This window comes from Stegostoma tigrinum, chromosome 47, assembly GCF_030684315.1.
Source record: "Stegostoma tigrinum isolate sSteTig4 chromosome 47, sSteTig4.hap1, whole genome shotgun sequence".
In the NCBI taxonomy this organism is placed as follows: Eukaryota; Metazoa; Chordata; class Chondrichthyes; order Orectolobiformes; family Stegostomatidae; genus Stegostoma; species Stegostoma tigrinum.
The window spans coordinates 5,139,361-5,153,452 of NC_081400.1; the positions used below are offsets into that span (position 1 = coordinate 5,139,361).

The 14,092-nt window shown below is 54.2% G+C and overlaps 1 protein-coding gene across 4 annotated transcripts; it reads right to left on the reverse strand.

Annotated features, from left to right (window-relative positions):
• Positions 1-820: 820 nt before the first annotated feature.
• Positions 821-13,878, reverse strand: LOC125449807 (mothers against decapentaplegic homolog 6-like). Of its 4 annotated transcripts, XM_059643005.1 has the most exons (6): positions 12,898-13,531; positions 12,480-12,546; positions 11,924-12,389; positions 7,939-7,998; positions 4,584-4,658; positions 821-2,294 (listed from the first exon to the last, which is right to left on the reverse strand). In XM_059643005.1, exons 3-6 carry the CDS (start codon positions 12,177-12,179, stop codon positions 1,756-1,758), a joined length of 930 nt encoding a protein of 309 aa, XP_059498988.1. In that variant the 5' UTR covers positions 12,180-12,389; positions 12,480-12,546; positions 12,898-13,531; the 3' UTR covers positions 821-1,755. The 4 variants fall into 4 exon arrangements, with proteins under 4 accessions (XP_059498988.1, XP_059498987.1, XP_059498989.1 ...); XM_059643004.1 differs by lacking the exons at positions 12,480-12,546; positions 12,898-13,531 and adding an exon at positions 13,688-13,878; XM_059643006.1 differs by lacking the exon at positions 12,480-12,546.
• Positions 13,879-14,092: the final 214 nt, after the last annotated feature.

The following is a 14,092-nucleotide window of genomic DNA, read 5'->3' on the forward strand; positions in this document are numbered from 1 at the left end:
GCCCAGGGATGTGCGGGTTAGAGTGGGTTGGCCGTGCTAAATTGTCCAGTAGTGCCCAGGGATGTGCGGGTTAGGGTGGGATTGGCCGTGCTAAATTGCCCCGTAGCGCCCAGGGATGTGTGGGTTAGGGTGGATTGGCCGTACTAAATTGCCCCGTAGTGCCCAGGGATGTGCAGGTTAGGGTGGGTTAGCCGTGCTAAATTGTCCCGTAGTGCCCAGGGATGTGCGGGTTAGGGTGGATTGGCCGTGCTAAATTGTCCCGTAGTGCCCAGGGATGTGCGGGTTAGGGTGGATTGGCCGTGCTAAATTGTCCCGTAGTGCCCAGGGATGTGCGGGTTAGGGTGGATTGGCCGTGCTAAATTGTCCCGTAGTGCCCAGGGATGTGCGGGTTAGGGTGGATTGGCCGTGCTAAATTGTCCCGTAGTGCCCAGGGATGTGCGGGTTAGGGTGGATTGGCCATGCTACATTGTCCCGCAGTGCCCAGGGATGTGCGGGTTAGGGTGGATTGGCGCTGGGAAAGTATCATGTGCCCAGGGATGTGCTGGATAGGGTGACTAGACCAGAGTAAATCTACAGTTACAGTGGTAATGGGGTGTGGGCCTGGATAAGATGCTTTCCAGAGGGTCTGTGGTGGAGTAGATGGGCCGAATCGCCTGCTTCCACATTCTAGGGATTTGATGATAATGGAGGACAGGCAGGAACGTGGAGTTGAGGCTGAGATGAGATGTTAAATGGTGGAGCAGGCTCGACGGGCTGAATGGCATGCTCCTGCTCCCACACTGCTTCTCCAAAGTGGCAGGCCAGAACGTACAGACCTGTGGGGAGAGCTCAGATCGTTGCACTCGGCTCCCTCCGACCTTGTTATCTGGATTTTGGATTCGTGAACAGAGTCAAAGGTCAGCCTGTGGACTAAACTGGTCAGATCCCCAGCTCAGTGTGAGAAGCGAACTCAAGGGGTCTCTGATTCTCGAGTTCACAGAAAGAGAGAGATGCTTTGTTGGAGTATTCCATCGGAACCTGTGCAAAAATACCTAATGTTCGGCGATTGGAGGGATTTGTACTGGAGGAGAGAAGGGCCCCCCCTCCTACTGATTCACTGGGATCTAGAGGATTCCCAGGCTCCCGGATGGTTTGGAAGATCAGGTGCAGGGCGTGGGCGTATCCCTCTAGTTTGCAGTGAGGGATACCTGCTGGTCAACACATATCACTTCCAGTGTGTGTGCGTCTGTGTGTGTGAGAGAGAGAGAGAGAGAGAGAGAGAGTGTGTGTTTGTGTGAGAGAGTGTGTGGGTGTGTGTGTGTGTGTGTGAGAGTGTGTGTGTGTGTGTGTGTGTGTGTGAGAGTGTGTGTGTGTGGGTATGTGTGTGAAAATGTGTGTGTGAGAGTGTGTGTGGGAGTGTGTGTGGGAGTGTGTGTGGGAGTGTGTGTGGGAGAGTGTGTGAGAGAGTGTGTGAGAGAGTGTGTGAGAGAGTGTGTGAGAGAGTGTGTGAGAGTGTGTGTGTGACACAGAGAGAGAGTGAGTGAGTGAGTGTGTGTGAGAGAGTGTGTGTGAGTGCATGTGTGGGTGTGAGAGAGTGTGGTTGTGTGAGAGTGTGTGGGTGTGTGAGAGTGTATGTGTGTGTGTGTGTGAGTGTGTGAGGGTGTGTGGGTGTGTGAGAGTGTGTGGGTGTGTGAGAGTGAGAGTGTGTGTGTGAGTGTGTGTGGGTGTGTGAGAGAGTGTGTGTGAGTGTGTGTGTGGGGTGGGGGTGCTGAGAGATTAGCAGTTATTGAGCAGTATTTCCAGCCAGCACGGACAGGATGTGATGAACTGCCTGGAGTAGGAAGGCCCCCAGCCTTTGGCGAAGCTGATGCGGACGCTGTGGGGGTCGAAGGGGCCATCGGGGAGCTCAGGGCCCATTGCCCGCTGCAGGGCCTGGGCCCGCTGGTAGTCGAACACCTTGAGGGAGTACCCTGGCAGCACCTTGTGCACAGTCAGGCCCCGGGCGTGGCCTCTCACCAGCGTCGGCGAGCTGGCAAAAACCGGGTGCTCGCTGCGGTTGTAGGCCCAGACCCCGTCACCCTCCTTGCTCAGCAGGATCCCGCCACCTATCTTGCCCCGCGTGCGCCTCACCATCTCGTGACGGCCATCGGCGTGGAGATGAGCCAGGCAGAAACCAGTGCCACGCGGCAGATCGCAGAAGATGCTAACGGAGGGCTCGCAGACGGTGTAGAGCCGGCCTACCCTGGTCCGGTACTCCCAGTAGGCCACGCTACACCAGTGCTCGTCCCTGGTCACTGAAGGCAACGCGCTGGAGTCTGAAATGGGTAAGCCAGGTGGTCAGCCAATGCAGAGCAACTCAACTGAAGAATTTCATTTATATAGACACTTCTGGATGACAAAACCCTCTCAGATCGCTTCCTCTCTATCTCCTCAGCTGTGGCTTGCTGGGAGTATTGCCAGAGAGGCCAACAGTCTGGGGGTGTTAGAATTCTACCGGGGGTCTCCGGGTGAGATTTAAATTTGATTAATCCAACCTGGAATGGGGAGCTGGTCTCGGGGACGGTGACCATGATGGCCACCATTGTTGATGGTAAATGGCCCCATTCTCGGGGGCGGGGGGGTAGTGGGTCACTAATGGGGGACGGAAATTTGCCGCCCCCTACCTGGGCTGGGCCTACACGTGACTCCAAACCTCACAGGTGGCAATGGGATCACTCTTCACATCCCTCTGAAACAAACCGAGCGAGGCTCTCCGCTCGAGGGGCAATTCGGTCCAGCCCTACTTACTTTTCTGTATTTTTTTATCTGAAGAAAAGGCTGAGGGGAGTCTTCAACAGACACCCTCTGGTACATCAGGGGAGCAGTGATCCCAAATAATTGTCCCCCTCCCTCCAAGCCCAATCGAGGACTGGGACCCACCCCTTCCGGCTCGAAGGAGGGTAAATGAGACAGACAGAGTGCAGAGATCTGGCCCATTCTCACTGAAGGTTGGTAAGGGTCACAAAACCAAACACCCTCACCCCCAGTACTCTCCCTCTGCACCCCCCCACTTAGTCCTCTTCTCCCCTCCCCTTTAGTCTCCCCCAGCACCCATCCCCCTTACTCTCCCTCTGCTCCCCTCCTCCTTAGTCTCCCCCAGCACCCATCCCCCTTACTCTCCCTCTGCTCCCCTCCCCATAGACTCCCCCTGCACCCTTCGCACTTACTCTCCCTCCGCTCCACCTGCTCCCCTCCCCCTTACTTTCGCCACGCTTACTCCATAGCCTCTCCACTACCACCTTACTCTCCCCCTGCTCCCTTGCCCATTACTCTCCCCAAGCATTCCCATTACTCTCCTCCTGCTCCCCTCCCCCTTAATCTCCCCCATTCCACCCTCCGCCTTACTCTCCCCCAATAACCCTCCCCCTTACTCTCCCTCCATTCCACCCACCCCTTTCCCCCACTCACCTCATTACACTTACCCTGCTCACCACCCCCATACTCTCCCCTGACTCCCCTCCCTCTTACTCTCCTCTCCCACTCACCCCCACTTACTCTCTCCTGCTCCTCCTCCCCCCTACCTACCCCACTCTTCCCTCTCTGACTCTCCCCTACCCCCCTCTCTCTCTTACTCCCACCTTCTCCCCACCTCTCTCCCACCTCCCCATCTCTCTCTCTCTCTCCCGCCTTTCCTACCGTAACCCCTTCTCTTAAACCTCTCTCTCTCTCTCTCACACACTCTCCCCTCCTTCTATCTCTTACTGTCCCTCATTCTCCTCTCCCCCTCTCTCTCGCCCTCAGTCTCACTTTGCTACTCCTGGAGTCAGGCCCGACAGCTCCTCCTGAAATGACAGGCCACTCAGCCCTACAAACAAGGCCCAATTCCTATTCCAGCAATGAGGCCTGGCCGGCTGGTTGTCTCCCGTGAGCAGCCAGGGAGGATATGGGAATCTTCTGGATTCAGCCCGGCTGAGCCGGTGCCATCCCTGTCTCCACCCAGGCCTCCTTTCTCAACGAGAAGTAATGAGGACAACCCCGACAGCTACTCGGCATGAAAGGAGGTAAACAATGCCCTGGAAAGATGGATGAGGCCTAGCTTGCAGGCCTCAATGGCACGGGGACTGAGGACTGCAGTCGGAGAGTAGTAGAAGTCGAGCTACTGCATTTGTCTAGTGCCTCTCACCACCACTGGACACCCCCACTGCGCTTCCCCACCAATCGGTGTTGTCGGAGGGCAGTCACATTCGGAGGCAACATGGTGGACCACTGAGGAACAGCAAGCTCCCACACACAGCCATCTTTCGGAAGGGATGCTGGTCGAAGAGACATTTCTGGGCCCCGTATTTCAGAGGGAATTCCCACCCACTACAGCCCAACCCCAAATATTGCACACCTCCCCCCCAACGCCAGTTGTAGGATCATCAAAATGAAAGAGATCTCAGCCTGACAGACAGCACCTTCAGTGTTGTAGCATTCCCTTGGCGCCGACCCTCTGATGGCGCCCGCTCCCTCAGCGCCGACACCCGCCCAACAGCGCCCATCTCGTCGCCGAACCCCCGACAATGCCCACTCTCTGAGTATCTCCGCAGCCCTCTCCCCATGCGAAGACCGCAGTCCTTTCTCACCAGGCCAGTCCTGATTCTGACTGTTGGAAGGTTCATTTCTCCTGAGTTGGCGTGCGGTGTCATGTTCTGTCGGCTCTAGCAGGGGAGACAGGAACGACACGTTACCTCACCTCTCGCCTGGCAAACCCTGTTCAGGGGAGAGGGAGACGGACTCACAGGGAACTCGCTGGAATCTCAAGGGCTGAATGGCCTCCTGCTGTGTTCTAGCCTGATCTCTGTCCCTCTTTCCCTTTCCCAGCCCCTCACTTCAACCTCCGCTGCTGTGATGTGAAATCCTCATCGCGGAAAATAATCCTAATCTACTCAACCTCTCTTCATAGCTAGCACCCTCCATACCAGGCAACATCCTGGTGAACCTCCTCTGCGCCCTCTCCAAAGCATCCACATCCTTTTGGTAATGTGGCGACTAGAACTGTACACAGTACTCCAAATGTGGCCGAACCAAAGTCCTATACAACTGTAACATGACCTGCCAACTCTTGTACTCAATACCCCGTCCAATGAAGGAAAGCATGCCATATGACTTCTCGACCACCCTATTGACCTGCGTTGTCACCTTCAGGGAACAATGGACCTGAACACCCAGATCTCTCTGTTCATCAATTTTCCCTAAGACTTTTCCATTTACTATATAGTTCGCCCTTGAATTTGATCTTCCAAAATGCATCACCTCGCATTTGTCCGGATTGAACTCCATCTGCCATTTATCTGCCCAACTCTCCAGTCTATCTATATTCTGCTGTAATCTCTGACAGTCCCCTTCACTATCAGCTACTCCACCAATCTTAGTGTCATCAGCAAACTTGCTGATCAGACCACCTACACCTTCCTCCAGATCATTCCTCTCCATCTTTTTTCTCCCCAGGATAAGGGAGGGGAAAGGGACCCGAGGGGCAACTTTTTCACGCAGAGGGTGGTGCGTGTATGGAAGGAGCTGCCAGAGGAAGTGGGTGGGGGCTGCTATAGTTACAGCATTTAAAAGGCATCGGGATGGGGACATGGATAAGGAAGGGTGTCGAGGGATAGGGGGCCGAATGGGAACTGGATTGCTTGAGGAGATCTGGCTCAAGTTAGGCCGAAGGGCCTGTTGCCGTGCTGCACAACCCTATCTCCACCTCTAATTGGGGTCTTCCCATTCTGAAGCTGAGTCGCCCTCCTTTGTTTATTTTACTCCTTGTCTTTTGCCCCCTGACCGCTTGTTAAAAATCTCTTTGAGGTGTACGTCCGGTGGAAAATTAAACCATGAGCTCGGAAGCCATCTTGGATTAAGTGGCACGGCATGTCTGGTGATGCCAGATCACCCCAAAGGCCTGAGAACCTCCAAAGCCCCAGTCTGTGGATCCTCCTATTCGGCCTTGGGTGGGGTGGAGGGGTATGGTTTTGGGGTCGTGTGGGGTGGGGGGAGCGTTGCTGGCGATAAGGACGGATCAATAGAACTGGGGGAGCCCTCCGCCCTGGGCCTGTGCATGTCAGATCAAGTATGCTCCATGGGATCGTGGCCAATCTGGTCATCCCCAACTTTCCTGCCCCGAGGCCAGACAACATTGGAGCAGAATCAGGCCATTTGGCCCATTGGGACGGCACCGGCTTTGGGCCACAGCCTGCCCGTGACTCAACCCCATTCTCCCCATGACCCTCAAACCGATCAAGAACCGATCTAGCTCCATCTTAAGCACACTCCATGACTTTGCAGCATCGTTGGCAGCTCAGCGGTTAGCGCTGCTGTCTCACGGCGCCAGGGACCCGGGTTCGATCCCACCCTCGGGCGACTGTCTGTGTGGAGTTTGCACATTCTCCCCGTGTCTCTGTGGGTTTGCTCCGGTTTCCTCCCACAGTCCAAAGATGTGCGGGTTAGGGTGGATTGGCCGTGCTAAATTGTCCCGTAGTGCTCAGGGATGTGCGGGTTAGGGTGGATTGGCCGTGCTAAATTGTCCCGTAGTGCTCAGGGATGTGCGGGTTAGGGTGGATTGGCCGTGCTAAATTGTCCCGTAGTGCCCAGGGATGTGCGGGTTAGGGTGGATTGACCGTGTTAAATTGTCCCGTAGTGCCCAGGGATATGCGGGTTAGGGTGGATTGGCCGTGCTAAATTGTCCCGTAGTGCCCAGGGATGTGCGGGTTAGGGTGGATTGGCCGTGCTAAATTGTCCCATAGTGCCCAGGGACGTGTGGGTTAGGGTGGTTTGGCCGTGCTAAATTGTCCCGTAGTGCCCAGGGATGTGCGGGTTAGGGTGGATTGGCCGTGCTAAATTGTCCCGTAGTGCCCAGGGATGTGCTTGTTAGGGTGGATTGGCCGTGCTAAATTGTCCCGTAGTGCCCAGGGATGTGCGGGTTAGGGTGGATTGGCCATGCTACATTGTCCCGCAGTGCCCAGGGATGTGCGGGTTAGGGTGGATTGGCGCTGGGAAAGTATCATGTGCCCAGGGATGTGCTGGATAGGGTGAGTAGACCAGAGTAAATCTACAGTTACAGTGGTAATGGGGTGTGGGCCTGGATAAGATGCTTTCCAGAGGGTCTGTGGTGGAGTAGATGGGCCGAATTGCCTGCTTCCACATTCTAGGGATTTGATGATAATGGAGGACAGGCAGGAACGTGGAGTTGAGGCTGAGATGAGATGTTAAATGGTGGAGCAGGCTCGACGGGCTGAATGGCATGCTCCTGCTCCCACACTGCTTCTCCAAAGTGGCAGGCCAGAACGTACAGACCTGTCCCCTATGGGGAGAGCTCAGATCGTTGCACTCGGCTCCCGTAGTACCCAGGGATGTGCGGGTTAGGGTGGATTGGCCGTGTTAAATTGTCCCGTAGTGCCCAGGGATGTGCGGGTTAGGGTGGATTGGCCGTGTTAAATTGTCCCGTAGTGCCCAGGGATGTGCGGGTTAGGGTGGATTGGCCGTGTTAAATTGTCCCGTAGTGCCCAGGGATGTGCGGGTTAGGGTGGATTGGCCGTGTTAAATTGTCCCGTAGTGCCCAGGGATGTGCGGGTTAGGGTGGATTGGCCGTGTTAAATTGTCCCATAGTGCCCAGGGATGTGCGGGTTAGGGTGGATTGGCCGTGTTAAATTGTCCCGTAGTGCCCAGGGATGTGCGGGTTAGGGTGGATTGGTCATGAGAAATGCAGGGCTACAAGGAGAGTGTGTCTGGGTGGGATGTTCTTTGGAGGGTTTGTTGTGGACCCAATGATCAAATGTCCTGCTTCCACAGTATGGTGGGGGTCCTTCATAGGATTCCCTTCCTGATTAAAAATCTCGGCCTTGGCTGTTGGCTCCCTGAAATATCATTCTCTGCCTCAATCTGCTCAACCTTCACATCAGCCCCAGCCCAAACATCGCAGGCGCAGCAGGACGCAGAAAGCGAACCTACCGTCGATGGTCTTCCAGTGGTTGCTTGGCGACAGTCTAGAGTATGGAGGTGGAGGAGTTTCTGGAAGGGGGAAGAGGTGAGGAGGCAGGAGAGAAGGAAAAAGAAGGTTAAAATTGGCCCATCAAGATGGCCTGAGCTTTTCATGTAAATGTAAGCACGGCCTAGCAAACAGGCTTGCTGGGAATGGCAAGGCCAAGCAGAGAGGCCTGCTGGGAAAGGCAAGGCCGAGCAGACAGGCCTGCTGTGAAAGGCAAGGCAGAGCAGACAGGCCTGCTGGGAAAGGCAAGGCCGAGCAGAGAGGCCTGCTGGGAAAGGCAAGGCCGAGCAGAGAGGCCTGCTGGGAAAGGCAGGGCCGAGCAGAGAGGCCTGCTGGGAAAGGCAGGGCCGAGCAGAGAGGCCTGCTGGGAAAGGCAGGGCCGAGCAGAGAGGCCTGCTGGGAAAGGCAGGGCCGAGCAGAGAGGCCTGCTGGGAAAGGCAGGGCCGAGCAGAGAGGCCTGCTGGGAAAGGCAGGGCCGAGCAGAGAGGCCTGCTGGGAAAGGCAAGGCCGAGCAGAGAGGCCTGCTGGGAAAGGCAGGGCCGAGCAGAGAGGCCTGCTGGGAAAGGCAGGGCTGAGCAGAGAGGTCTGCTGGAAAAGGCAGGGCCGAGCAGAGAGGCCCGCTGGGAACGGCAAGGCCGAGCAGAGACGCCCGCTGGGAACGGCAAGGCCGAGCAGAGACGCCTGCTGGGAACGGCAAGGCCGAGCAGAGACGCCTGCTGGGAACGGCAAGCCTGAGCAGAGAGGCCTGCTGGGAACGACATGGCCTAGCGATCCGGAGCCTGCTCTCTGGGCCACAGGACTCGATCCCTCCACGGCCCCCTGGTGGAATTTAAATCGAATCCGAAATGGGAGCCAGTCATGGGGATGGTCACTGTCAGGGGTCACTAGCAGGGGAAGGAATTCTGCCGGATAGATGTAAAGACCCCAAGCTGGGCCTATCATGACTCGGGACACTCCACATGCAGCCTTGGGATCACCTGCCCTCTGAAATGCAGCGAGCTAGACACTTGGCTGCCTTAAAGCCAATGGAATTCCTCCAATTCACATAAAATCCCAAATGAAACAAATTTCCTTCCTTGTCATCTCATCCATTTGGACCTCGCGTTCCAAACACCAACCGCAATTCCACTTCTTAATTCTGTCCTGGGGTGTGGCATCTACTTGTCCCCTGTATTTTCCTCTTGAAGGGAGCTTCAGAGGGTCAGCGCTGAGGGGGCGGGCGCTGTCGGAGGGTCAGCGCTGAGGGAGCGGGCGCTGTCGGAGGGTCAGCGCTGACGGAGCGGGCGCTGTCGGAGGGTCAGCGCTGACGGAGCGGGCGCTGTCGGAGGGTCAGCGCTGACGGAGCGGGCGCTGTCGGAGGGTCAGCGCTGACGGAGCGGGCGCTGTCGGAGGGTCAGCGCTGAGGGAGCGGGCGCTGTCGGAGGGTCAGCGCTGAGGGAGCGGGCGCTGTCGGAGGGTCAGCGCTGAGGGAGCGGGCGCTGTCGGAGGGTCAGTGCTGAGGGAGCGCTGTGTAAAAGATCCCAGTGCCGTGGTTGATAGAAAAACGGGATTGTTGGGGGAAATCCTCTCTGAGCCAACAAATAGACTTCAGCCAATTATCAGCAAGAAAATGATTGTCTCAATCTTTCATAGAATAGCATTGTAGAATCCCTACAGTGTGGTACCAGGTCATTTGGCCCATCAAGTCCATACTAACCATCTGAACACTGTCCCACCCCTTTGTGGGAGCTGCTGTGCTCAAATTTCCCCTACCATTCTGCATGGATTAGTTACTGGAGGCCACTCAGCCCTGCAAGAATTATCTATCACACATGATGATCTCGCACCTTCACACCATTTCTCTTCCCTATCTTGATCATGTAGCTCTGTCTTGAAGCCTTCAGTCTCCGTGTCCCTCAGAACACGAGGGCTGCAATGCTTCCTCACCGTCCCAGTCAATTCATCGAGTAAGGGAAAGAGGCCGTTCGGCCCATCGGGCCTGCACTGTCCCTCCAGTGAGCATCACACGTAGACCCTCCAAATATTGGACATTGGGAAGAGTCGAGAAGGGATTCCTGGGGGATGGATGAGCGACTTTGGTGATGGAGTAACATGGAAAATAGGTGCAGCGTTAGGCCATTCGGCCCTTGGAGACTGCACTACCATTCTATACAATCACGGCTGACCATGCAATCTCAGTATCCCATTCCAGCTTTCTCTCCCCATACCTCTTGAACCGTTTCTCTGCAAGAGCCAGGTCCAGCTCCCTCATGAATACATCTAATGATCAGGTCCCTGAGGGAGATAATTCCACAGGTTGACAGCTCTGAGAGTGAAGAAATTCTTCCTCATCCCAGCCCTGAGTGGCTCACTCCTGATCCTTAGACTGTGACCCCCTGATTCTGTGCTTCTCCAACTTCAGGAACATCCTTCCCACATCTAGCCTGTTCAGTCCCATCAGGATTTTATAGATTTCTATGATATTCCCACTCATTCTCCAGCAAATACAAGCCCAGTCGATCCAGACTTTCCTCAAACGTCAGCCCTGCCATCCTGGGAATCAGTCTGGTGAACCTTCGCTGGGGCCTCTCAGTAGCAAGAGTGTCCCTTCCTCAGCCTGGGAGACCAAAGCTGCTCACGATACTCAAGGTCTGGCCTCACCAAGGCCCTGTATAACTGCAGCAAGAGGGGTCAAGACATCAGGAATCTGGCACACTTGCCTTTATGGGTCAGTGCGTTGAGTAGAGGGAGTTGGGAGGGCCATGTTGCGGCTGTACAGGACATTGGTTAGGACCACTTTGGGAATACTGCGTCCAATCCCGGTCTCCCTGCTACAGGAAGGATGTTGTGAAAGGGTCAGGAAAGATTTACAGGGATGTCGGAGGGTTTGAGCTACAGGGAGAGGCTGGGGCTGTTTTCCCCGGAGCGTCGGAGGCTGAGGGGGGGACCTTATAGAGGTTTATAAACCCATGAGGGGCATGGGTAGGGGGGATAGACAAGGTCTTTTCCCCCAGGGGTAGGGGGAGCCGAAAACTAGAGGGGCATAGGTTTAAGGTGAGAGGGGAAAGGGACCTGAGGGGTAACTTTTTCACACAGAGGGTGGTGCGTGTATGGAACGAGGAAGTGGGTGGGGGCTGGTACAGTTACAGCAATTAAAGGCATCGGGATGGGGGCGTGGATAGGAAGGGGTTAGAGGGATAGGGGGCAAACCACCCAAACATGCACATCCTTCGGCACTATCGGAAAATTTTCTGTACTGGACACCTCTGTGACTCTAAATGGGACTGGATTAATATAGGATAGCATGGATGGGATGGGTTGAAGGGTCTGTTTCTGTATTGGAAATCCCGTGATTCTTAATGGGACTAGATTGATATAGGATGGCATGGATGGGATGGGCTGAAGGGTTTGTGTCTGCACTATACACCTCTGTGACTCTAAATGGGACTAAATTAACATAGGATAGCTGGGATGGGATGAAGGGTCTGTTTCTGTACTGGACACCTCTGAATCTAAATGGGATGAGATTAACATAGGATAGCATGGATGGGATGGGCTGAAGGGCCTGTTTCTGCACTCTCCACCCATGTGACTCCAAATGGGACTAGATTATTGTAGGATAGCATGGCTGGGATGGGCTGAAGGGCCTGTTTCTGCACGTGTCACCCCTGTGACTCCAGATGGGACTAGATTATTGTAGGATAGCATGGATGGGATGGGCTGATGGGCCCGTTTCTGCACTGGACACCCCTGTGACTCTAAAGGGGACTAGATTGATATAGGATAGTATGGATGGGATGGGCTGAAGGGCCTGTTTCTGCATGTGTCACCCCTGTGACTCTAAAGGGGACTAGATTGATATAGGATAGCATGGCTGGGATGGGCTGAAGGGTCTGTTTCCGCACGGGGCGCCGCTGCGACTCTCCGACCACAGGGAATGAGACTGAAGTGCAGTGCCCTAGCGCCTACCTGGTTCACACAGCCTGCTGAAGTGGTACGGATCACAGCAGACCGTGATACTGTCCGCGGGCGAGCGGCCGCAACGCCCACAGATACACAGCCGCTTGAGCTGCGAGAGGTGTCTCAGGTCGGGCCAGCGGAAGAGCTTACAGGTCAGCACCTGGGGCCAGTAACGCTGCTTCCCGAGCCGCAGCTCGATCCGGGGGAAGGAGACGCAGTCGGTGCGATCTTCGGCGCCCCGGGCTTCCAGCGACCGCGCCAGCATTTCCAGCTGCTCGTCTCTCAGCCTCTTGAAGAGGCAGTGAGTGACCAGCTTCAGGCAGCCCAGAGCCTCCTGGTCTCCATTCTCTCCTCCGGGTTTGGGGCCCGTCACACAGGGGCAGCGGCTCCGCCACAGTCTTCACACAACCACCGAGCGTCTGGACTCAAACATGCGACGCCCCCCGATCTCAAAAGATTGAAAGCAGCGGCCAAACTGAACAGATAGAGAGCACAGTGAGAAAACAGCGGCGTGGACGCTCAGGAAGGTAAGCTGGGCAGAAAACGTGCCGAATATAAAACGGACCTGTTTACCAAACCTTAGATCTTTCTTCAGACGTTGCAAACTTGGTTTTGACAAATGTGAAAACTTTCTGAAAGTTCGAACCAATATTTTAAAAAGGGAGCCCAGAACATTTCTGAAATAGCACACGTGCAAGTCTATTTAATTAACTTCCTAAATGCTTCAAAATAAAACTGGTTTACTTTTTGAAACTTTCGAAAGTGTCAGTTAAAAGAATAAGTTTCTGAAGAAAGTTGGTAATGTTCACGAAATATAGTGAGGAAACGTTTCAACAAAATTCTTACAAAGTAACTTGTGTAAACTTTCTAAACTCTTTTAAAAAACCTGACTTCAAAGTTCTTACAAACCAGATTTTATAAACATCATTAACTTCCTTTAAAAGCTGGAAGTCCAAACTTTTCGCAAAATTCTTTCAACTTACATTCTAGAAAGTTGCAAAAACTGGTTCTTTTTCCCCCTGGAGTTTCTTCAAACTTTTATTTTCAAACAAATTTGCAAACTTCCTTTCAAACATATGGCGATTTTGTTTCGCGAAACAACCTCTCAGACAGTTCCCTAGAAGCATTCCCGCAAGGATTTTTCCAAACGCTTATTTAAACAAAAAACTTTCTCGCAAGATTTTTTCGAACACTTTGTCGACTTGCGCAGTTTCTGACCGAGTTGTTCAAAACTTTTGTTTTGACAATGTCTTTTTGGAATGATGTTACAAAAAGTGAACTTTCTTACAGGGACGAATCTTGGCACAAAGCTCTCTCAGGCTATCATTGTTGAATTTCTGTCAGTCTGCTCTCAACATATCCCTTCCAAATGCGGTAAAAAAAAATCTTGCAAACTGAAGAGTTTCCAAAACTCTTTTAAGCTGTAGAATGAAATGTAGGTTTCTCAAAGCATTTCTCTCAAACTGTTGCCTGTGGAGCTGTTGAAATAGAACTCTCAGAAACAAGCCCCCTCTTCTCTCTCGCCCCCCATTCCCTTCTCTCGCCTCTTTTTCCCAGAGATTACATTAGAAAGGAATGTGTTTTAATTGCTTTTCCAGTTTGAAATTTGCATGAACATCACTCAAGCCTAACGAGCTCCATCCCACACCAGCCCCCCGCACCCCCAAAGCCTCGCCTCGACCCTCTAGAGATATCGAACAAGGATTTTATCCCGAAGCGGTGAGTTAGGATCCCAGCCCAAAGTCTGGGATAAGAGGAGCCACGGTCCCTCACCTCTGCCTGATCCTCTAGCTGGGGCGAAATTGATGTCAAGCTGGGAGTAGGGGGCCGGCCACAAAATAAGGAGACCTTCCTTCGAGATGTTTGCCCCTCCTCCCTCCTCCTCGGGTTGGCTTTCAAGTGGCTCGATGGTCAGTCATCTCCCCAGCCGCTGGGTGGGGAGGGGAAGGGGGGGTTCCCCTTGTCTTCTCATGTTACAAGCGGCGAGGATGTTTATTTGACCTTATGCCTTCGCTCTCTCCCGTCCTGAGCCAGCTCTGAATGGACAATCAACATCCGCTTTGGGAGCCAGGCCTGGCGCCGTGGCTCAGTGGCTGGCGCTGCTGCCTCACGGCACCAGGGGACCCTCTCTGATGAAGGGTCTAGGCCCGAAATGTCAGCTTTTGTGCTCCTGAGATG

Excerpts from the sequence above, each read along its gene's own strand:
- LOC125449807 (XM_059643004.1), bottom strand. The coding sequence starts at position 12,179 with ATGCTGGCGCGGTCGCTGGAAGCCCGGGGCGCCGAAGATCGCACCGAC. Across the intron at positions 7,999-11,923 it reads CAGCAGGCTGTGTGAACCAG|AAACTCCTCCACCTCCATAC; the intron begins GTAGGCGCTAGG and ends TCCCCCTTCCAG. Across the intron at positions 4,659-7,938 it reads CCACTGGAAGACCATCGACG|AGCCGACAGAACATGACACC; the intron begins GTAGGTTCGCTT and ends CTCCCCTGCTAG.